General features: G+C 41.9%; 3 protein-coding genes across 4 annotated transcripts in view; 2 read left to right on the top strand and 1 right to left on the bottom strand.

Moving 5' to 3' along the window:
• Positions 1-12776, top strand: part of LOC147325576 (ephrin-A5b-like) — an 86606-nt gene extending 73830 nt beyond the window's left edge. The window contains exons 3-5 of one of the 2 annotated variants that reach the window (XM_086300143.1): positions 5670-5735; positions 5872-5952; positions 7934-12776. In XM_086300143.1, the coding sequence (XP_086156269.1) occupies positions 5670-5735; positions 5872-5952; positions 7934-8058 (272 nt within the window). In that variant the 3' untranslated portion in view covers positions 8059-12776. The remainder of the gene's footprint in view (positions 1-5669; positions 5736-5871; positions 5953-7933) is intronic. The other variant, XM_086300144.1, reaches the window with a different exon arrangement.
• LOC147325565 (regulator of G protein signaling 7-binding protein B-like) overlaps positions 1-23139 on the bottom strand; it is a 267021-nt gene that overhangs the window by 21089 nt on the left and 222793 nt on the right. The gene's annotated exons all lie outside the window — the stretch shown is intronic.
• Positions 18304-19014, top strand: LOC147325575 (uncharacterized). Its single transcript, XM_086297749.1, has one exon. The coding sequence runs from the start codon at positions 18304-18306 to the stop codon at positions 19012-19014; it is 711 nt and encodes a 236-aa protein (XP_086153875.1).

Here is a 23139-nt window from a genome sequence, read left to right as displayed (position 1 = left end):
CTGCAAGCTTCTCCTGGCCTCAGAGGGCGGCATGTTTTTCTAATAGAGCCACAGTGGAGCAAGGGAAGCCTGATCCTAATCTCAGGGGATAGAAATCCAATTTTCAGAGGAGACAGTTGAGAGTCTGGCTCTCCCCGCGTGAGAGAGATGACTGTCTCCCTGTAAAGCCCTCCTGCTTCAAACGCCCGAGTCCCGCTCCGTACAGCCAGCGCAGATCTACATTGATAATGACGTGAACCTCGGCAGCACAGGACCCCAACAGTTCTCCTTTAGCTCCTCGCTGCTAACGCAAAAACAAAGGGCTTTGTTCCCCAAGATAAACCACAAGAAAAACATCTCTTCCCAGAGTATTTATTTCAGAATTTGTTTAATTTACCTCAGAGTCACACTGAAGCCCAGCCTTACACGCCATCCCAGTCTGTTTAGAGATATGGAATATGTGCTGCAGGTTTGGACTATGCGATTGCATTGATTCAGTCCACACAGTACATGACTGAATGTGCAAAGCGTGTCTAAGCGCGTGACCGGGAGGTTTACCGTTGTCTCGTCGTCAGATGACCTGACTATAGCTGGGGTCTAGAGTTGCAGGCAGAGCTGGAGTTACAGTCATGGGGAAGCACGGCTGTGTTGCTTGAGGAAAGAAAACCCAGACTGTGACCTCAGTGGTAGACACAAGAGAAAGGAGCAGAGACGGTCGGGTAATTGCATGTGTGTGGTGGAATCTGTGAAGCGATGGTGGCAAGGCAGGAGAGGAGGAGGGTGAGAGAATGCGATGAGAGAGTAACATTGTGACCTAATGCCAGGGAGTAAGAAATACAAGAAAAGAAAAGATTCTTAAACAGTTTTGCAACTGTACATTAGAAAAAAAAGAGATCAAAGGAATAACAAGTTATCTAAAGGACACAAAAAAAAACCAATGCATAACAGGATCTACTGATATATGACACCACAGAGTGCATTTTGAGGCGTACGCCATGGTCACCTGCCAAAGGTAAATAAGAGCAGCTTTGTTTATCCCTCCGGAGGCTATTCTTTTTTTTCCCTTCCACTTCCTTTTTGTGTATGCCCACTGCTGATTGTCTGACTGATCTGGCTGGTGCTCACATGGAAAGTAGGAAACTTTCACTTTCAACTGAATAGTTTTAATAGCAAAGAGTAGCAATGAGGTTTACAAATTTTAAATTGATGAGAAATTATTTCCAAGCCTGTCTCAACCCAGGGTGTCAGTTACTGTAGTTCTATCACATACCTCTGCTGTCACAGAGGGTTTTCTTTGGCTGTGCATTAAGGCACAGCCTGCAGCAATACTGGATGCTGAGAAATAACAGTCCTCCTCTAAAAGCTACAAAGTCCACAAGGTTGAAGGATGACAGTGGAGTAAATCACAAGTGTGTCAGTAAGGAAACCACTTGTAAACTTTGTGTTTTGCATTTTTCACCTTTTTTGCTTTTGTTCACGGGTAGGTTTAGGTACTAAATCCCATTTTTTAGGTTCAGTGAGCGTCTGTGTAGGCTTGTCTGAAGCAGGAATTATACTTTCCGCGTCTGCGAGTCCGTTAGGTTCTGCTCGGGTTCCAGTGATGTAAATTTTGTCATCTGACAGTACCCATGCCTGACTGTTTTTTCATCCACACAACCACACAATCGGAGGTCAAGGAGATATAACAGGAATGATTACTCGGGTCTTCAGCTGTCCATGTCCATGAAGTATAATCTGGGCTAAGGCTTCACTAACGGACCAGTTCTGTTGTTTAGCTTGAGTTTCATGAACATTGTGTATTCCACACTTGGTTGGTTAGATATTGCTGTAGCTTGCTTCCCTCTGCTTTCTCAAATTGGTCTCAAAGAGGTGCCGAAAATCTTCTTGGGATTTGCTTCGGTTAATAGCAGATTGCGACGGTTGCCTGTGGTTTGCATTGAAGACGCCAACTCGGCTGCAAAAACTCGCAAACCAACAAACCAACTATTCAGTAAGTGGTAGTCAAACTGTAAAAAATGTGATACAAACCAGAAGCGGAGACTGTTTGGCTTCATAGTAAAAGGCACGCCTCTTAAAATGTGTTTGTTTAAGAAGGCACAGTTTTTACTTTGCCACACACTGTTTGCAACTGATTACATAGCGACAAGTGGGAGCTTCCTGTAATCACTTGCCAATATTTTCCACTAGTGACTGGAGGTTGAGAGTGGGTCACTGAGCAGTCTCTAGGTCTGTGTCACTAAGGCCCAACTATTGCCTAAGCCTGTTGCATCACAATCACCAGAGAACACCTTATACTTACCTTTGACATAACAGAATCTTTTTAAAAAAAGGGGCATGGGTGGGAGGATGGGCTGAAATTTACAGGTTTTTGATGAAAGTTATAAAAACTGCTTGTTTGTCACAGGATGACTGCAGTGTCTGCAGATCAAGTGGGTTTAAATTGTGTTTCAGTACTTTAATAAGTGATTGGCAGTACAGTATATGTATAACTTTTAGGTTTTCATTTAAACTTTTTTCAAATGTTTTGTAAAAAAAAAGAAGTAATAATTTAATGGAAAAATAATCAAGAAGTTATTTTAAAGGCTAAAATGATTCTTATCTTAGTTGCAGCTCGAATCCGATAAGATTAAAAGAATGTCTCGGATGGAAAGTTGGGACAATTGTTTTTGTCTGTGTCCTTCCAGACGTTCCGTGCAAGTATGCAGAAATAAACTTTTTATAGCCATTGAGCAAAGTTAGAGTGAGATAACAAAAGCCAAGGAAAGCTAGACATAAGGAGCATGAGCGACATAAAGAGTCAGTCTGGCCAGTCGAGTTCAGTTCACTCAAGTTCTGTTCCAGCCACCGTTGGGCTGTGAGGTAAGTTACTCAATACCCGCGGACACAGACAGAAGCAGCGTGATTGACAAGGTTTCTGTCATTCATTTCCTCCCTCTGCTGCTTCACTTCCAATATTTCTCTCATGGTAAAGTTTAAAGATGATTTTTATCTCCTCTCACAGCCGCGCAGCATCTGATAAAATGCCTTTTTGAAATATGACGCCCCAGGTCATCTGCAACTGGAAATACCGACATGGTTTACTTTTATCAGGAATTTACCGCTGGGCTAGAATCTATCACATGGAGGGTCTGCGTGACGGGGTAGCCAAGTGTCCGTGGACAAATTGTGGAGACCTCTTTGCACAGATGTACATACAGGAACCACAACATACATACATGCGCACATGCATGCTTATCAAGTCATCTAGGGCGTGTGTGTGTTTGAACGGTCAGATCAAGAGCAGTTTCAGACACTTGACAGGCAGCAGGAAATGGCAGAGGTCGCTGTATGTGAGGCAAAGCTAGAGAAAGAGAGGAAAAAATATTGTGGGACTAAGATAAGAAGGCAAGAAAAAGAAAAGCAAAATATATTATTGAGAAAAGTGCAAACCATTCGTCACAGCTGGTGACACCCTCAGCGCTCTATTAGCTGCTCGGACCCCGGTACTACTTGAAAACTAATTAGTTTTGTTAGCTCGGGAAAACAATCACAGCAAACATGCCCAACCCCAGAAACACACGCAGGCACACACACAAATTCTAATCTTTGCCTTTCACAATCAGGAACCAAAGGAAATGAGATTTCGAAGGTGAGCATAACAGCGTGCCACACATCTGCAGAAATGACTGCCCCTGGCCAAATTAGACTTGGAAATACGAGGGTGACATTGACATAAAATATAGAGCAGAAATGCTTTTACATCAGGATGAGAGGGAAGTTCAGACACCGAGATAAAGCTCTTCAGACCGAATTTAAAGGGAGATAAGAGTGGAATACCTCTGATGGAGAAACAATCGACCTTGTCAGATTGTTCGTTTCTACTGCTCCGCTGATGTTTATGAATGAAGGTAGATTTAGAGAGCTAAGAGGCCGCAAAGTGAATGCGAATAGATAACGTCGAGTGGATTTGGAACAGAAAAGCAATCTTGTAATGTAGCTATGCAATTTTTTTTTTACCTTTCTGCTGTCTAGAGAGCTCTCTGTGCCTCCACTGGTCATGGCTGTGGAGCATGTCATAGAAATGGTCTGGCTTTTTTAGGTAATACATCAGGAATACTGCAAACACCATGGTTACCTGTTAATAATTTTCCCTACAATAGGGTTCATTATCAGATAATTAGGCAGTTTGAGCAACTTCATCTGGGACTTGGGTGATTCGGAGTTATTGAAGAATGCAAATGCAGAAGGTCCGACTACAAATAAAGTATTTCGCTGATATGACTAGGCTGAAAATATCAAAGCTTCAAAACTGGTAAAACGTCCTTTTTTTAAAGCCAAACTCCTTGAATATCAAACACAAACAGCAATACAAGAAGTATCCAGTTTTTTTTAAAGGGTGATCACAGTTATGACCAGACATTCGATGTCAGCTAAATACAGTTCGATACTAAGAGCAAAGTAAACAGTTTCCATCACATCACACATCCATCGTTACCCATCTCAGTGGTTTAAAGAACTCCAGTCCCTATAATTTTGCAATAGGATGGTTAGATTTGGTTCCACAGATTCAGGTAACAAAGAACTCTTTTCCTGCAGTGCAGTTGCTTTGTTGGTGCAGAACCTTTCTAGCTTTGAGAACCCATTATTGTGCAGCATTACAAGCTTAAGTTGTATGTCTTTGTGTGCTGCATCTGCCAATCCTGGTAGTCCTTTCCGTTGCCACTAATGTCAGTAGGTCTAAATTTGGACCCAGCAGTTTTTGCGTTGCAATGCTGGTGCTGGATTTGCAAGAGGGATACAAGAGGTATGATTGCTTCTAAAAGCGCCCATTTACCATCGTTGGATCCCTTTTAGAATCATTATTAAAAATATGCATGTCATACTTGGCCAGTTTCCACAAAGGCTTTAGCTAAAGACACCACCAAAACATTTTAAAGCATGCTATAATCAAGCTGGAGTTGTCTACTGTTAAATGCAATTACTTAATTTGGATGTGTGGCCTGATATAGGTGTCTGTCTGTGTAGCACATTGGTTATACAGAAACAATAATTATGGGGATTGTAACCATTATAGAGGCTAGGGAGACGACAGCGACAAAACTGCACATAGGTCATGTGCAGATTGGTTGCTAAACAGAAAGGGGAATGCACAAAGATAAACCATCAAAGACATGGATGAGAAGCACAAACAATGGCTGGAGATTTTTTATTTTTCATGCTTGGTTTCACAGCACTACAAAGCTCTTTGTGTTTTGACTTTTATCTTCTATGCTGCAGGTGGCGAGTTAAAGACTCAACAACAGCGCAAACGTGAACAAGTATAGCCCACATTGCCAGTTGTTTCAAATAGTTTTGACTCTGCCCCCAACTTCCAGACACATGTCTGTAAACTGCAAAGCTCTCTTTAGCACCGGCACATCTGAGTGGCTGGTGTTTGGGTTGCGTGTTAGAATGAAGCCTGATAGGGTGCAGCGCTGATACTCGTGCTCTCAAAGCTGTTTTATTGCAAAGTATAAAGGTATCTTTTGTCAAATTAAGAAGTTCAAGTGTGGTAATAATAGTGACATTTTAACTGACATTTTAATTCAGAATGACATTTCCCCTGATCACGCAGCAGTAGATTAGATCAAAGAAGGTATTTCGATATCTGAAACTGAAGCTGGCATGTTTGAAGTGCCTTTGTTTCTTAACTCCGTGTGATGTGTCCACAGCCTCCATCTCTGACGACAGAGGAAGAAGGAGCTGCCTTCGACTCAAAGTCTTCGTCAGGCCTCAGAGTGAGTCCCAGATTGTTGTGTCTGCTCTGCCTGGTTTTCCATTCTTTATGTGTGCCAGCGTGTGATCGGACTGCGCGCGTGTGACGTTCAACTCGTCTAATCTACACATCTCCTCTCTCCTCTTTGTTTCTCTTAGACAATTGTGTGAAAAACTCTGGGACCGTGGAAGAAGGAGTCAATTTTGATGATAATAGTCACAACTCCCTAGAACCTGGAGGTTGGTGGGAATATACTGTACAGTTCATGATGTTTGTCAGTGTGTGATGGTGACGGAATCATGTGGGATAGATAAAGATTATTCTGAACACGTGGTGATGGACAGATTAACCATCGAGTCAGAGGTTTGGATGACGTTAGTCAATAAAATGATCGACAAAAATTTAGTTGATTGACTGGCATTCAGGTAATCATGATATACCGAGACTTGGATTTGCATCGCTATTTCCCAGTGTGTCACTTAAATACAAAGCTGGAGGATGAAGTAGGTTAGCTATGATTAGCAGAAAAAAATGGCGGCTCCTTTTAATTCAGTTAAATGTAGGTGTCGTGTCTTGACTAGGTGTCGTGACTTCCTGGAGTCTTTGGTGGCTGCAGTATCAGGTGACATAGACATGAAAGAAAAAAACTTGGACATAGGGCAAATGGATAGATTTTTTTAGATGGAGCTTTGAATAGAGTTAAGGTATTAGGTGCAAGGCGTAACTCTAAAAAATTGCACCCATAACAAGGAACTAGCAAAATCTGATGTTTTTAGCCATCTTCTATGACAGGACATTGTTTTAGCACCCAGCATTTCGAATAAGGCAATAAAAAGCTTAGTTAGCTGTGTGTTAGCAGGCTAGTTAGTTAAGGCATTTGTAAATATAGCAACATTACTCATTGCATACAGGTTAAATATTGTCAAAATTTGCTTTAAGCTTAATTTAATCTTTTAGTGCCGCTTGTCTTATGCCTGGGATCCACTTTTGTCACATGCAAGGCTCGTTGTTTTGTTCATTAGTTTAGAAAAGCTCAGTTCTTTGTTCTTCAACGTGTTTCTAGTGCATCCCACCAAACTGCAGCTTTTAGGCATTTATCAGCTGACTTTTGATAGCAGTTAGACATGACAAGGAGGCCTCTAAGCTAAAAAAAAAAGGCAGTCGAAAACCATGACTCTTTCCTTCTCTGTTGCTGGTGGGACTTTCTTGGGCTCCATCTCTATATAAAACATTTGTAAAGCTCTTTCTGAATCATTTGTTGCCTTTTAAGATATTTCTGTCACAAAAGGGAAAACAGTGGTTGGAGACCATGGCCAAAATTATTGCCACCATTAGCAATGAACTCGCAATCTCATTGACTGTAAAAGACAGACTCAATCTGCTACCAATTTGTGGTTGAATTGGGTCAAGTTACAGGCAATCTGTTGGAGATTAAAATTAGCAATAATCGCAATTTGTATTAACCAGAAAACTATATTCAGTCCAACCAGAACCTCATAGATATGAAACAGAAATTCAGAAAATTCTTCATAAATAGAAACGTAACTTCTGCAGGACAGCAATTTAACCACACACGGCTGGTCTGCTAACGATTCATTAGTGGGTCAAATACACCTTCCAACCAGTCGCTGCAGGCCCCCCTCCCTGAGTCTGGTTCTACTGGAGGGCTCTTCCTGTTAAAAGGGAGTTTTTCCTTCCCACTGTCACCAAGCACTTGCTTAAAGGTGCTTGATTGTTGATGTTTTATGTGCTATTGTAGGGTCTCTGCCTTACAATATAAAGTGCTTTGAGGTGGCTGGGCCATATATAAATGAAACTGTATTAACCTCCTAGGACCTGGCGTCCACATATGTGGACATCCCATTTTGGGTTATTTAGACCAAAATACTCAATTTTGCTCTACAAGGAAGGTCTACCTGATATCCACTTACGAAATTTTATTGAAATTTTAAACGAATATCCTCATATGTGGCTCTCATTTTTCTTAGAAACAAAAATCAGGTAAAAAAAAAATCTGGTAATTCTTTGTTTTTACATTCATTGGTTCCCAATATGCCCAAATATCAAAGAGAAATGAAAAATGCATGCCGTGGAAGAGTGCAGGTCTTAGGAGGTTAAAATACACAATCAAAATTTTGCATGAGGGAGCCTTCTACTCAAAATCATCACACAATTTCAGCTTTCCCTGTTAAGTGTGCATTTTCATCTGTTTGCTCTTAGATGGTGTCAGTCACGAGTCACCAGAGCCAGCAAGAAGGGATGTGAACTCCGCTGGACGGTGCCAGACTTCAGTTCTCCTGCTCAGCTCCACCCTCATACTCCTGGCTGTCATCTTGTCTTTATAGCAGCGAGATGTAGAAATCAGGGATGGACTGTCCTAACTGGAGCACAGGCCGCTCTACCCTGCAACCTCTCCCCTCAAGGAGCACTTTTAAAAGAAAAAATGAAATAAATAAAAAAAATTAAAACAAATCACTGACAATCTCTCATTACAAAGAGAGAGGAAGGGACTTCGGTGCTGAAGCCTTTGATGTTTTTTGACTTTGTAAAATGCCAACTAGTTTGATTTTTGACTTTCTGGCGAGTGCCGATGGTCGTGGCGCCCCAAGGTGAAAGCGTCTTTTACCTATTCGCCTCTCTACCATTTAAAGTATGCAGATATTACACCTTTTTTTTTGCATTTAAAACAAGCACAGAAACATGCTTTTAAACATATAAACACACAGGACACAATGTCTACACAATCAGTACACTTTTTAACGCGAATGGCAAAGAAGCACAGCAGGACCCCTCTGAAGTTTACAGATGAACTCTGTTTTTTGTTTTGTTTTTTACATTACATAACCTCCAACATGTAACATGATTAAATCTCACTTCAACGTGGAAGAAGATCCTGGAGCGGCACATCGGCAAAAAGGAAAACAAAGAAAGATGCTATTTGTTGGAGACTGTTGGTACAGGCGTGGAGGTACGGGGCGGGCCTTTGATGGATTAACCTCTCTCTCAGGTTAAAAGGGATGCATTGTCTCAGACTGTGGAGGACCCTTTATGAGAGATTTAAAAAAAGGAAAAAGTTAAAGAAGCACTCATCTTTTAGTGTTTGGATAGGAGGCAATTTTAATGGTTGATTAATGTATGTGTTTGTTTTATTTTTTAATAATTCACATAACTCAATTGTAGCAGCCAACACGGGTGTACAGTAAAATATTTGAATGGCGCGTAGACAACGATACGGTCTTTTGCCTGGCGAAATGTATTTTCCTATTTATTGTGAAGTCCTTGTGCTTTTTTCTGTTCTGGTTCAGTCTGTAAGTACAGTAGAAAGGCAATAAAAAACAAACACCCTTACCCGTTAAGTTAGTTTATATTACCCACAGTTAATTTGATACCATTAAACAAAAAAAAAAACAACCACACAGTTTTACGTATCTGTTTGGACTGCTCGCTGATGGTGGTTTTTAATTGTTTTTAACAAAGTCCGGGAAGAAGAGGGGAAAAAAAGTCTGATGTGCTATCAGGGTGTAGAAATCGTAGAATATTTGTGTTTGAAATGTCATTAAATGAATGTCACAAATGTAGTTTTACTGTTACACTATTGTTTTTGTGAATCACTGTCATAACACAAACTATTGTAAATAGAAGGCAAAGTTCCTACAAAGTTCAGGGATGTGTCCATGCCTAACATGAGGTCCATTTTTTCTTTGTTTCTAAATCAGGGAGAATTCTCTTCCCTAAAATAAAGTAGAAATTTTATGTGGCGAAAAAAGTTTCAGTGAGATGGTGGGCGAATTGCAAAGCAGGTGGAAGAAGTGTGCGTAGGATGGTCGGGACTGTGATTCATTTACCCTCTTTGATGTCGTGTAAAGTGGCATCTGTACAGAAAATACACCGGGGGCACCCTCGTACCAGTTATTTCTGGAATGAAAAAATCGACCACCAGGGGAGATGGAATAAACACGAGGTGGTGTCCTGTTCTCTTGGGGCAAACTGAAACTGACCTGAGAGAAGGGGGGAAAGAGACGAAGAGGGCGAGATGTGAAGAACTGTAGTGCCCCTGCTGAGATCAATAATGCTCTTCTATTTTCTCCTCATGTGGCAGGAACATGTGGTAAACAGATCCTACTGTCACATTCACTCAGCGCCAAATAACACAGCCTTGCTAATGTCACTGCTAAAGAACAACACCTGTACTGCCTGCTTGCTGGAAGCACGGGAGTGTTAGGGCCACTTTGGGTTAAAATAAACCAAGTTAGGGAAAGAAACTGAAGCTTTGGTAAGAAAAGATAGTAATTACATAGCATATTTTTTAGGTTCAAAGATGCAAATAAAAGAGATGCAAATATTTTATTTGACTGGCTCCTGTGCTAAATATACATCTAGATCAGGGGTGGGCCCCTGGCCCATTCTGGCCCGTGGCAAAGGAAACTAAATGGAAGGTTAAGTGTATTTTTACATGTTTTACAGCTTTTTCTATTGATAAAGACCCCCCCCCCCCCCCTCTCCCACATACACACACACACTCACACTATAACATACAAAAATAGACAAAATATAAATGACAGAAAAGTTCCTGTTTTCCACAAACTACTTTAAAATTTTCATTTTTTGTCCAGTCCACAGTAAAAGAAAAAAAAAAGACATTTTCTATTAATTAACAAAAACCTTTTCAATAATTGTACACATATAATGTAGTTTCACTGGTCCCCCCCACTTGAGTTGCCCTGGCTTAGAGATAGACTGCCCAGATTTATCTTGAATATAATGGAACTCAACTATGTTATCCTCAAAAGGCGCCAAAAATATACATCTAAAAAACTTGGCAGAAATTCTTTGCAAACCTTCTTTTGAGCAGCAACTATTTTTTTCAAATTACAACAGCCAGTTAAAGAATGCATGCAGTTAGCTAACATCAGATTCATCTGAGGCAGGTATGCCATGTCACGAGCACGTAATAAGACGTCACTTGCTTGCTAGGTGGTGTTTGTAGAAAGAAAATACTTCTTGCATAAAGTTTTTATTAAATAACCAGAAAGAGATACCTCTGGAGGTTTTCAAACATATACTTTTGGGACTTTTGTTTTAGTTCTGTTATAAATATGTGTATCACTAATATGTTGAAAAAGTTGGGCGACTGGGGTAATGATTTCAGTCTACAAGCATAAGTAGTGTAAGTAGTTAAATCTGGCCCTAACACTCCATTATAGTGCAGGACACCTGTGGCATAGAAGAAAAACAACAGTGTGTAACTTGTTGCATAGTTTATAAGTTGCTCCCTTAAATACCGAAGACAAGACCAAAAAAAATTAATAGCTTTGAGTTTTCAATTTGATCCTCTGTTCCTGGCAGATACAAGGACCACTCTTTCAGAATGGCTGGTAAACTGAAGCTGATGTTTAAAACTGGTGGAGTGTCCCTTTAAATTATAACTTATTTAATTTATAATTACTTCTGTGCACGGCTTCTGTGCTAAGACAACCATATTAGGGTTATCCACCCTCTATGATATCATACAGAACCAAAAGAGGAAAAACTCATCTGAAACAGTGTTTAGAGCAATCTGAAGCCTGAGCTTTGGCCTCACGTGGATTACTTGTACATACTTATGTCATTATTTGAATCTTTAGCCATGCTTCACGTGAGCACCCAACATTGTAATAGTTTATATGCATGACAGAAATGAAGAAAAAGCATATTAGGTCTTATTAAAAACTAAGCTAAGAACTTGAGACAGACAAGAATAGAGTATAAAAGCATTATTTTCAGGAGATTCAGGAAATTAATAGTTTGAGGTGAAAGGTTATTAATATAGCGGCACAACAAGTACGCTGCGCATCTGAATTAGTTAACAGATTTCTTTTCTGTCATTTTCTTCAAGAGCTTAGTAAGATTTAAATAACATTTTCCTCCTTGGTCACAGCTTGGCCACTCGCCTCTCCATGAACATCAGTCCTGTTTTTTAAGCCTGGCCACCATTAAAAGTCCACTATCATTGAAATTATCGCCTCCTGCCACACCATGTTGAGAAACCCCTCGAAACAATCTGTTTGTTTTGTGGATACTGTGTATCCAACAGTTAGCGTGTTATAACACACAGTGTTAGATACTCCCTTTTTCTCGTCCCACACCTCTTTTAAAGGGCGATTTACCTGACATATTAACGTTCTTTGGGAAGAAAAATGTTTGATACAAAAAAATGCAAACTTTCATTTTATATGTCTTTTATATGAAGCAAGAAAAACAAACAAGAATCATCATTGCACCCACTATCTGTAAAATATGTTTGTGCAAATGTGGCACATATTGAACATGCAGTACGGTTACAATCATGACTCAAATGGCCTGACAAGAGTACAAATGGATGTCCAAGAGCTCGAAAAATTTGTGTTTCCTTTTGTTTTCTTAAACCACTCTTGTTTTTTTTTTTTGTTTTTTTGTTTTAAATTGTTGCATCCAAAGTGTCTTTAAAGGTCCAGGATGTTCTTTATTTCCGTTTGCTTATCTACACCTCCAGCTGTTTCTGACATGTAACAACAATAATCAGTGTAAAAGCTCAATGTGTTAGTGGCAGAAGAAGACAGTCCCACTCAAATGCTGATGTTTCGTGTGTTTTTGAGCAAACTGTGCTGCGAGGAGGGCGGGTAACATGCTCTAACCTGATTTTGTTATAATGTAGCTTCAAGCTAACACCACTGTTTCTGTTTGCAGCATCTGTTTCCCATCCTCTGTATCTGAAATACAGATGTGTGCTTTTTTTCTTCTGTTGGTCCATCTAGCAGTGGGAAGCTTTTTGTTAGCCACAACTGTGTTTTCCCCTCCCCCAAGTAGACGTGGATGTGCCACCAAACTGCACATTTCTTTAAAACATTGTAGTAACTGTACCTTGTGCCTATACAAGTCCCATCCTCTCCTGTACTCATCTAAACTATTCTAATGTCTGTTTCCTGCTCAGTCCTTCACTAGATTTTTCTACAAAACTACAAAAAAAGGCAATTTCTTTGTAAATACACGTGTTGGAGCAGCTATGACTAACTAAAACAAAAAAGATTTAATAAATATTTCTTTGTCGTTGTAATTATCGTGTCTGATTTGTTTTATTAATCATTATGGAAATGAGTGACAGCTTGTGAAACAGAAAGAACATCAAAAAGGCGTGAAAGCTTCGTCGCGGTAGCGCGAGCAAGCACTGGATGTTTGTCTTGGTTGTCGCTCGGTGCATAATCACACAGGCCGAGTCCGGGGGAAGTGGATGAACAGCTGTTTCTCCATAATCTGGAGGTAATTCAGTCTGAAAAAGCACAAAACAGAAACAGCTTCAATTAATCTTGCAGGGAATGTGCAGCGCTTTGGGGAGCTCTGCCAAGAAAACTCTGTCTCACACGCTCTTTTGCTCCTCACTCCGCTCTGCCTCTCCTGCTGTCTGACTTAATTTCTCAATTTCTGTCCTTCTTACCCTCTTTTTGTACCTGTGGTGAGTTTGCAACCTTTAACTGGCTCATTTCATATAATCTAGATCAAGGTTTTTGCCAAATTTAAATAACCTGGAGAGACAATGTAGGCAGGGTGTCTGAAATAAATCTTAACATTTATTTCATGGGAAATGCGTAAATATACCTAAAGGACAGAGTATCTTGATTACCAACATAGATTGCATATAAAAGATGGCTGTAGCTTCTGTGATGTCAGCCACTTGTTCGTAAATCCTGTTATGAAGTGTTTTCACCTTCACCTGGTGTTTTGAAACCAGATGTGAAGAGCGAGGGGCGGCTCGGACTGTGATTGGGTTGTTAGCCCAAGAGCACACCCTGGACAATCCTTCAAACTCTAATAATGACCAGAATTTATAAAACATTGTGTTTTATTCAGTATGGCCTGAAGCTAGAGATTTAACCAATAAACTCATCATGAAAGCATTTGTTGAAGTCACCCTAGACTGAGTATTTCCTAGACTTGGGTAAAAGTTAGGCCTAGGGTTGAGGTTGTCACCAATGATGACTCAGATCTTAATTATTAGTTATTATTAGTCTCTGTCTTCCTCTTCTCACCCCCAACTGGTTGCGGCCGCCCCTCCCTGAACCTGGTTCTGCCAGAGGTTTCTTCCTGTTAAAAGGGGTTTTTTCCTTCCTACTGTTGTCAAGTGCTTGCTCAAAGGGGGTTGGTTTGATTGTTGGGGTTTCATTATTCTAGGGTTTTACCTTTACGATATAAAGCACCTTGAGGCAACTGCTGTTGTGATTCGGTGCTATATAAATATAATTGAATTGAATCTTAGAGCAGAAACTTGTACAACCTTCTTTACCCTTAAGTGGGCCATACCAGTGAAACTCCCTTTGCTATCAGTGTAAATGCATTTCACTACACATTTAATCTGTGAGGTCTTAATACGAGTGCAATTTCAACAGTACGTCTCAGTTTTTCTACATGACAAATGTGTAAAACTACAGATAAAAATTCTGGTAGCTCAGTGGCTAGACAAATGTTTTAGTAGGTATTTCTACAGTATGCAGTGAAAAACAAGAATTTTTCTGTCTTCAGATTGTTCTACTACTATCCATTACATTACCTTGGAAAAGGTGAAGGACTCTATTTTCCTAGGTTTTACAGCTTTTCCAATTGACAGACCTCCTCCACTGCAATTCATACTACACCAAAGCCTTTCAGTGGGTCAGATTGGAGTCTTTGCCAGGCTGATTCTGGCACCCAGGCCTAATGTTTAACACTGCTTCACATGGACAAGCAGCAGTTTAAGGAAGTGCAAGACTAAATTTCTAAAGATAAGAAGTTCTGAGAGACATTTAAAATGCAGAAGAGGCAGCGGTGTGCAGTTAGTCAAGGTAAAAACTATCTGAAAGTTGCCTATAAAAAAAAATATATATATATACACACATATATATATATATATATATATATATATATATATATATATATATATATATATATATATATATATGTGTGTATATATATATATAAATAAAATTGTTAAGATAGTGCATTCACCTTTGACAGCGTGACAGTTTGCAATTAACCATCTAATATAAAAAGCCACACACAACCATCACCGGGCAGAGGCAAATGACCACAAGCAGGTATATATTTTTAATGTGCACATTTAATGAGACAGATTGTCATAAGCACTTCCCAGTGAGTCTAAAATGGCAGAAAAACTAACAAAGATATTCACTCTGACATTTCACATCTTTTGAATGTTTTTGGCTGGTGCACCTGCACTTCAGACATTACGTGTTTGACCTTTTTGAGATCTTCCCTCCTGTTGTTTTGGCAACTCATCAAACCACTGATTGGCAGACCTCTTCAGATTTGCAGATTTTTGCTGCTCATTGTTATTCAAACGATGATCCACACCTTTACAGACAGGCTGAGACTGGCATTGCTTTAGCCATGATCGCTTTGCAGTATTTTGGCTGTCTCCTGTGGCCTTCGCATTTCCTTACTGACAAACGCCAGATTGTGGGAATGTCTTGAACTGGACTTCCCACTGATATCCAGACTCTTGTTATCTTTGTTTTGGGTCTGAGTGAAATATATCTGTGAGACACTCACACTTCCTGTTCTGTCTGCTGTGTGCTTATGAACTGCGATTATAAGTAAGCCGTTATGAATATGGTGTCAGGACATAAACATGCCATCAGGAGTAACCAGTCTAGGATTCTGCTTATATTCTAACTCTTGTTGTATGATTACAGAGGATAAATCCAAGAACATGTTCACAGTGACGGGATTACCTACAGACAGATTCACTATATCTGCCCTGCTGTTCCATAGATCAACTTAAGCTGCTAATTATTGTGAGGGATGATTTCTTTACAACTCACTGTATTTCCAATGCACCCCCCCATTTTTTTTGTAATTAACAGCCTTGTTTTAGCATTTTAGCAGTTTTTAAACTGTCACAATGGGGGGAGATTTCAGTGCTGAGCATGAGCTCACAGTTGATCATCTGTGTGTAATCCTGGATTAAGCCACCTGAGAGAGTCAGGGAGGATGGGAAGAGGAAGGTTGAATGGGAAGCCCATTTCTTTAAACCAGTAAAGGCCTAGAAGCTGTTTTCTGTCAGCTTCTCTATCTGCAGCGCACCTCACACATCAGATGCCTTAGCAGGAGGTGGAAGGAATGTCACTTTCATTAACTCAGCTGTGATGATACCCGCTACCTTGAGACAATATCAGCCTCAGGAAGTGGAGTCTGCTAGTTTTTATTTAGTCTTCGAGCACTGGAGATAAAGTGGAGACTGAAATAGCGGCTGCAGTGGGAGCTCTCGTTTTCCGGATAGTCCAAAACTATTTGGACAATGCTCCTTAATATTTGTGGTTCACATAATGTTTTAGACAGTGCTTTACATAATTTGTGTTTTATCCTTTTCTGTTCCAGCGCCACAATGCTCAATGCCTTGCCTTCCTTATACTTGTTGATACCTTTTAAAACAATTAAACTCTGGCTGTTCTCTGTTACTCAGGCTCTCTTGTGCTGTGTGCATTTGGTGTTGCAGGAGATCCTATGTGGAAATGTGGGACATTTTACTGTCCTCCAGAAAGCAGATTAAGTAAAAACTTTCAATTTGTTAGCCCTGGAATAAGAGAAACTCTGGGTTTTCTTTCCCAGAAAGAGAGCTAACTTAAGCTCAGTGTCAGATGTGAGGATGCCTCACTGCTCACTGGTAGATTTGATTTTGAGGCAGTGAAACTCCCTTTGCTATCAATGTAAATGCTGAACCAGCTGATTGATTCATTCATGTAGTTGCTGTCAAAGCAAATGCCAAAGTGCAATAATTTGCAGTAGTTCATGTTTTTTTTAAAAAAAATACTGGTTTGTTGTTATATTTGACATGAGCCTGTCTGTCACTAATGTGAAATCTACACATGTGTTAACTTTCTGACTAACTCTGTGGACAGTAAAGCAGCTGTCAGGCTGTCAGCGAGTTCCCCTGCAGTGAAACGTTTAGTGTAGTGGTGGCAATCACTGTTAAAATAAAAAATAAATCTATAAGCTTTAGATGCATAACACACCAATCAATGATCAATCATTTGTTAGGCTGTCACACGATGTGGTCATACTGATGGAAGAATGTGTCATCTCAGCTGCTGTCTTAGGGATAATTTGAATATTTCTGTGGGAATTAGGCTGAAATGATTCTAAAACAGGACAAGATGTTGTTTAAAATGAGTTTTTAAAGGCTGCAGAGAGTCTGATTGTATAGTAACTGGATTTCTTGTTGAAACGTCAACACATTTAGTCATTAAAACATACATCAAACACCAAATTGAAAGGTGTAATCTATGAACAGTTAAAAACTAAACCTCAACATGGTTTCCTCTGAAAAAATCACCTAAACATATGCATGAAAACAGCCTGGACACAAGTTTGCTTGTGGACCTGTGAGATTAATCAGCAAACTTGTGTTCAGGCTGTTTTCCTGTATATTTTCATCTCCTCTTTCCATCATCTGCATTTTGTCCCCATCATGTTACAGTTCAATAATTAGATTTAAAAATCAAAGGTAAAATTTGGTAGGATTCCAGCTTCATCTAATAATGAAAATGAAAGTCGGGTAAATGATTGAGTGGATCACGCTGATTAAAATGACTCTTTTCTCCTTCCTCCTCCTTCCACATTCATATTCATCAAGCCATCCACATCCATTTTTGTCTCCTTGGCTGGTTCAGGGTCGCGGTGGGGCTGGAGCCTGTCCCAGCTGTAACACAGGTGGGGTGCACCCTGTAATGGTCGCCAGCCTGTTGCAGGGCGAACACAGAGACACAACTATTTACACTCCCATTCACACCTGATTGCATATCTTTGGACTTTGGGAGGGAACTTGCCCAGACAAGGAAGGGCCCGAGCTGGCCAGTGGATTAAAACCCAGGACCCACATCTCAGAATTGATGCGACTGAGAGTTCAATAAGGAGAGATCATTAAAGAATAGAATAACTGAACGTAATTGATTGAAAATAGAGAATTCTATTAAGCTATTTGGCATTAAGACGCCCTGATGTTCCATCATAGCTGTCATGGTCCTGGGTCGGTGACCCAGCATTTAAGTTTATTATTATCATTTTCCAGTTTATTATGATGATGATTATTATTGTTTGAGTTCTACGTGTTATCTTCGGTCTGCCTCTGAGTCTGCGTCTGTATCTCTGTCTGTCTATGGTGTCACCCCTTCTGGTTGTGAATCTGTCTGTTTAGTTCAGCGTCTTGTCTGGTTCCCTGTGTCTGAGTTTCCTGTTTTATTGTAAAGGTCTGTGTCGTATGTGAGTGTGCTCAGTTTAGTTTCCCCTGTCTCGTCAGCTGTGATTTCTCCCAGGTGTGTTCCCCTCCTGTCTCTCATCCCTTGATTACTGCCGTCTGTGTATTTAAGCCCTGTGTTTCTCTGTGTCAGTGTCGCGTCGTACCCTCAACTTGCTGTGTTTGTATGTAATGTCCTCCAGCACCTCGGTTTAGAGTTTTGCTTTTGTAAGTTTTATTTTGTGAATCATTCCTCCAGCAATAAAGCTGCGTTTTCAGTTTATTCCCGTCTCCAAGAGTCCTGCAATTTTGGGTCTACCACTTCTGCTTGCCTGCCACACAGCCAACCATGACAGAACGACGCGACCAGTACATGGACCCAGCGGACTCATCTCGGGAGCGCGATCTCGCCCACGTCATGGCCCTAATGAAGCGGATTTCCCACACAAAGGATACTAAGGCGATGCCGATCAGATTAAACGCTATCGGAACAATCCTCGAGGGAAATCCACATCTCTGCCAACTCAAGGGATTCATGAGCTTAATTGACGAGATGCACGAAGCCCAGGAGGTTCTTCAGGCTCGGGAGCTAGCGGCCTTTGCTCGTTCGCAGTACTCCACTCCGAGGCCTCCGCAGCAACAGCAGCAGCGGACGGAGCGGGCAGCGAAGCAGCGTAAGCTCCCTGCAACACAGCAGCAGCCGAACATGGAGCTTTCTGCGACACCACAGCGATCGCCGCGGCAGGATATCAACCCCTTGCCGCTGCCACCGAGTGAACTACGGACTCCGGTCTGCTCCGACTGTCGCTCGCCAGCCTCTTTCCTTGCGGCCATGTGGGCGCAGGATGAGGAGTCGGCCTCTCCGCCATCGCTATTCTCCTCTGCAGTTTCCACTCCCACTTCCAGGAGGAAACGACACCGGCGCCATCACCATTCCTCGCTACAGCCGCACTCCAGCCCCTTCCCAGAGCAATCAGCAGCTGTGAGTAACCACGACAGTTTTTCCCACACTCCTTCTGGGAATGACAATAAAAAGGACTGTTTCTTCTGCTCCATCTGACCCTGTTAACCCCGTATCAGCTAAAGCTGCGGCTTCCACCCCAGAGACAATTAACCTCAGCTCTGAGAACATTAAGACTGTTTTATTCTCTGAACTGCCACCTCAAGAGACTGTTCAGTGTGTGCCCAAATGTTTCGTTTCTTGGGCTACTGACACTCATTTAAAGACTTCAAGTGGTAATGTTGTAGATATTGACACAATCTCCAGGGCCTCCCCAGAGTCTGAGTGTCCTCCCTCAGCAGACTCTGGACCACTAGAGGCTGAAGAGCCAGCATTTCCCGAGTCTTTTAAAAACTCCACTGAGGTAGTGCAGTCAGCTGCCCAGCAGTCATCACTTAGCAGTCCAGCCGCCCTCAGTTCGCTTAGCTGCCCAGCCAGAAGCTCACTTAGCTGCCCAGCGGTCCCCAGTTCAGTCCTCTGCAGCTCAGTCTCCTCCTGTTCTCCAGTCACTCGCAGCTCAGTCGACCTCAGTGCACTCTCTTGTATTGCCAGCGCCTCAGCCTTTAGCACGGCCTGCACCTCAGCCGCCAGCTCCACCGTCTATTCAGCCACCATCTCCACCCACTCGTTTTCAGGAGGAGGATGGCCCCACACAGACTTTCGTTGCTCCTCAAGACCTGGCTAAATTTGAGACTTTTACTCTCTCGGGGCCTCCCCAGAGGTTAAATATCAGCATTCAGTTAACTCTGGACCCCTGGACATAAAGAAGCCAGCGCAACCTGTTTCGTCCCTACCAGAGGCCGGTGTGCCTGCTGGTTCCGTTCTGTCCCTGCCAGAGGTCCCCACACCTGCTGGTTTTGTCCTGTGTGTTCCAGGGGCCCCTGTGCCCACTGGTCCAGCCTCCTGCTTCGTCAGCTGGGGGGCCCGAGGAGCCCGTCCAGCCACCAGCTGCTCCACCAGCAGCCGCATCCACGCCTGCAGCAGCAGCCGCATCCACAGTTTTCGTCCACGAGGCTGCCTGCAGGAATTGGTTCCTGTTTTATTGTAAAGGTCTGTGTCGTATGTGAGTGTGCTCAGTTTAGTTTCCCCTGTCTCGTCAGCTGTGATTTCTCCCAGGTGTGTTCCCCTCCTGTCTCTCATCCCTTGATTACTGCCATCTGTGTATTTAAGCCCTGTGTTTCTCTGTGTCAGTGTCGCGTCGTACCCTCAACTTGCTGTGTTTGTATGTCCTGTCCTCCAGCACCTCGGTTTAGAGTTTTGCTTTTGTAAGTTTTATTTTGTGAATCATTCCTCCAGCAATAAAGCTGCGTTTTCAGTTTATTCCCGTCTCCAAGAGTCCTGCAATTTTGGGTCTACCACTTCTGCTTGCCTGCCACACAGCCAACCATGACAATAGCATAACTGAATCCCACAGGTGACAGGAATTAAGAAAGGACACTGTGGAGTCTAAACACTTGTGGAGGTAAAGATGACGAAGCACGTGAACAGGGAAAGGCAGAAGAGGAGTGTCAGGCAAGAAAATGATTGAACTAGAGCAGTTATGTCAGCATTGAGTTAGATAGCATGGGAAAGTGGACGTCAAGAGTAGACCAGCAACCAAACACCCAGGAAAGCAAATGAGTGATTACAGAGCTTCCTTACAGAACTTATTTACAAGCTTTACTTTGTTGGAGCTACTCTTAGAAACAGCATTCAAAACATTTTTGAATGCTTGCAGGGAAACATCTGGACAGGTCGTCTGAATCTGTTATTGCAACTTACAGTTGTGTTGTAAAGGGAAGTGACCACTAGTGCTCAATGTGTCAGCTCCTTAAGAGGACGCACAGCTGGAAACATTTTTAACTTGGGAAGCAAAGGATTGTTCGGGTCAAAATACATCCTTTTACTATCCTCCTTAACTATTGTGTTGTACTCAGAATTTGTGCCATCAGCCATATTTTTTTTTAAATCAAAATATGTTCCTAATATTCCATCACAGCCATGTATTAGCTTTTCCTTAAAGGTCTGTTACATTTGGGCCGCATCTGGATGGAAACCCACCTACACTGGCAGACTATTTGAGACTATTGGACCTTTCCTGTGGATGTCCTGATGCCTGTCAGGTTTTCAAAGTTAAACAGCAGCCTTATCCCAAATTCAACACATCTGTGAGTGCAACATCAGCCTCCACACACGCACAATCATCCAGCTGACTGGGAAGTAAAAGGACAGGACAACCCCTCCCTGCCAAGCAACGTTAAAGAGTTCCAGGTCCGACTTCAGGCACGAAACTGTGATTACACATATGTAAACATTGATTGTTGGTGCTGTTAAGTGGATCAGTGACATCTGCCTTGTGTCTCAACAGACTCATGGTAAGAATTTATGATTTAATCTAACAGTATCCATCTCATATGGCAAAACATTTACATAGTCTGATCCGGGTATTACATTGGAGGGGAGGGGGGAAAAAAACAGCTGATGGATGTGTATATTTGGGATATGGTTATGTCCTCTAGAATAAAATAAATAAGGGCTTAAGGGATACACATTGACTGGCACTGAGGTTAAAATGTGATGCAAGGCTGGCCTGAAATATTTCAAAATCTAACATACTTAAGAGACGAGACGGTTATGAGTTTGACACCTTCTAATTCACGACCCTTCATTTCCCTGATTAATTTTCCTTTCGTCTTGGTCTTGAGAATGTCTCGTGAGACTCGTGTTAATTTGATCTCACGGGAGGGCTCCCCCCTATAATATCTCCACTTTAATTCTCAACTCTTCCTTTTAAAACTTTTATTCCTGTCCTCTCCAATTTAGCTGAAGGCTCGAGCAGATGGAATGGGGCGACGGGCCACGGTAAATGAATCATTTTAGGGGAGTGAGACGTTAATATCAGCAGCCAAACAATCGCAACCCCTCTTCAGAATCTGTGGCCTTCAACCGCAGTACAGCCGCAAACCCCGAGGACAAACTCATTTCAGAAATCATCATGGAAAATCATGTTGGTCGTGTGCGTGGACAGCCGGGGACAGGCTGTATTACTGAACTCCCCCGTCTTCCCATAATAGAGACCACACAATGGCACGCCGGCCAATTCTCTGCCCCGCTGTTAAATTGAAGCCCTATTCAGTTTTATGTAGGCCATCTGTAAGTCTACTCAAACCTAAAAATAAAGACTGAGTGGAATAGAACATATTCATTGCGCTGTAGACTGCTCAGAGATGAATGGGATCTCTGAAAGAGGGAGTGATGAAAACACAGAGCATAACACAGTGATTGACTCAAGGCCACTGAAACTGGCTAAATCTATTATTCAGACACATACATGACTGCAGGGCAGAACCCATGCATTAAAGGAAAAAGAAAAAAAAAGGAATCAATAATTGCAAAATTGCCTCTTGTAGCGGTGCAGCACAGTATGGAAAATTGCGATTGATCATTAGTTATTCCTCTCTACATTAAAGCCCCCAAATCCTATTTGGTCTGCCATGTATCTCTGTGTTGTGTTTTGTGTGTTAGAAAAAATAGCCGTTGCATTAAATCAGTGCGCCACAGCCATGTGGTTCTGCACAAAGGCCAGCAGGATGTTCTGCTGCATTGGCTGCTTTTATATTTTTTTTGAGAAGAAAATGATGTGGTGGTTTTTGCAGGTCGCTCCCAAAAAATGTACAGTACAGCAGCGGTCCCCAACCTTTTTTGCGCCACGGACCGGTTTATGCTCGACAATATTTTCATGGACCGGCCTTTAAGGTGTCGCGGATAAATACAACAAAATAAAACTAGTACCGGTACCGAAAAAAATAAAATTTATTCATAACACACGTGAAAAAACCAAGGAAAACCGAGTAAACGATAAAAACGATAACAAAATAACGCTGAAAACCGATAAAAACCCTGAAAACCATACATTTCACACCTGAGTCTCAACCCTCGCGGCCCGGTACCAAATAACTCACGGACCGGTACCGGTCCGAGGACCGGGGGTTGGGGACCGCTGCAGTACAGCACTTTGCCAAAGGTTAGGATGGTGGATCTAGAATTTTTTTCATCGCAGGGCAATGGGGGGGGGGGGGGGGGGCATGCAAAGCACGGACAGGAGGCCCCACCCTTGCACCCCTGTAGATCCGGCCCTGGTTGAAGAAAATGTTGAAGTGCATCAAAACTGCAATGGACAGGAGGAGGCATTTGGCTAGAAAAAAA

This window comes from Aulonocara sp. 'chitande type north' Nkhata Bay, linkage group LG7 (genome assembly GCF_057382095.1).
Source record: "Aulonocara sp. 'chitande type north' Nkhata Bay isolate Kocher_YH1m ecotype deep benthic linkage group LG7, A_spYH_male_GT1.1, whole genome shotgun sequence".
NCBI lineage: Eukaryota > Metazoa > Chordata > Actinopteri > Cichliformes > Cichlidae > Aulonocara > Aulonocara sp. 'chitande type north' Nkhata Bay.
This window is presented reverse-complemented; position numbering and strand designations above follow the sequence as displayed.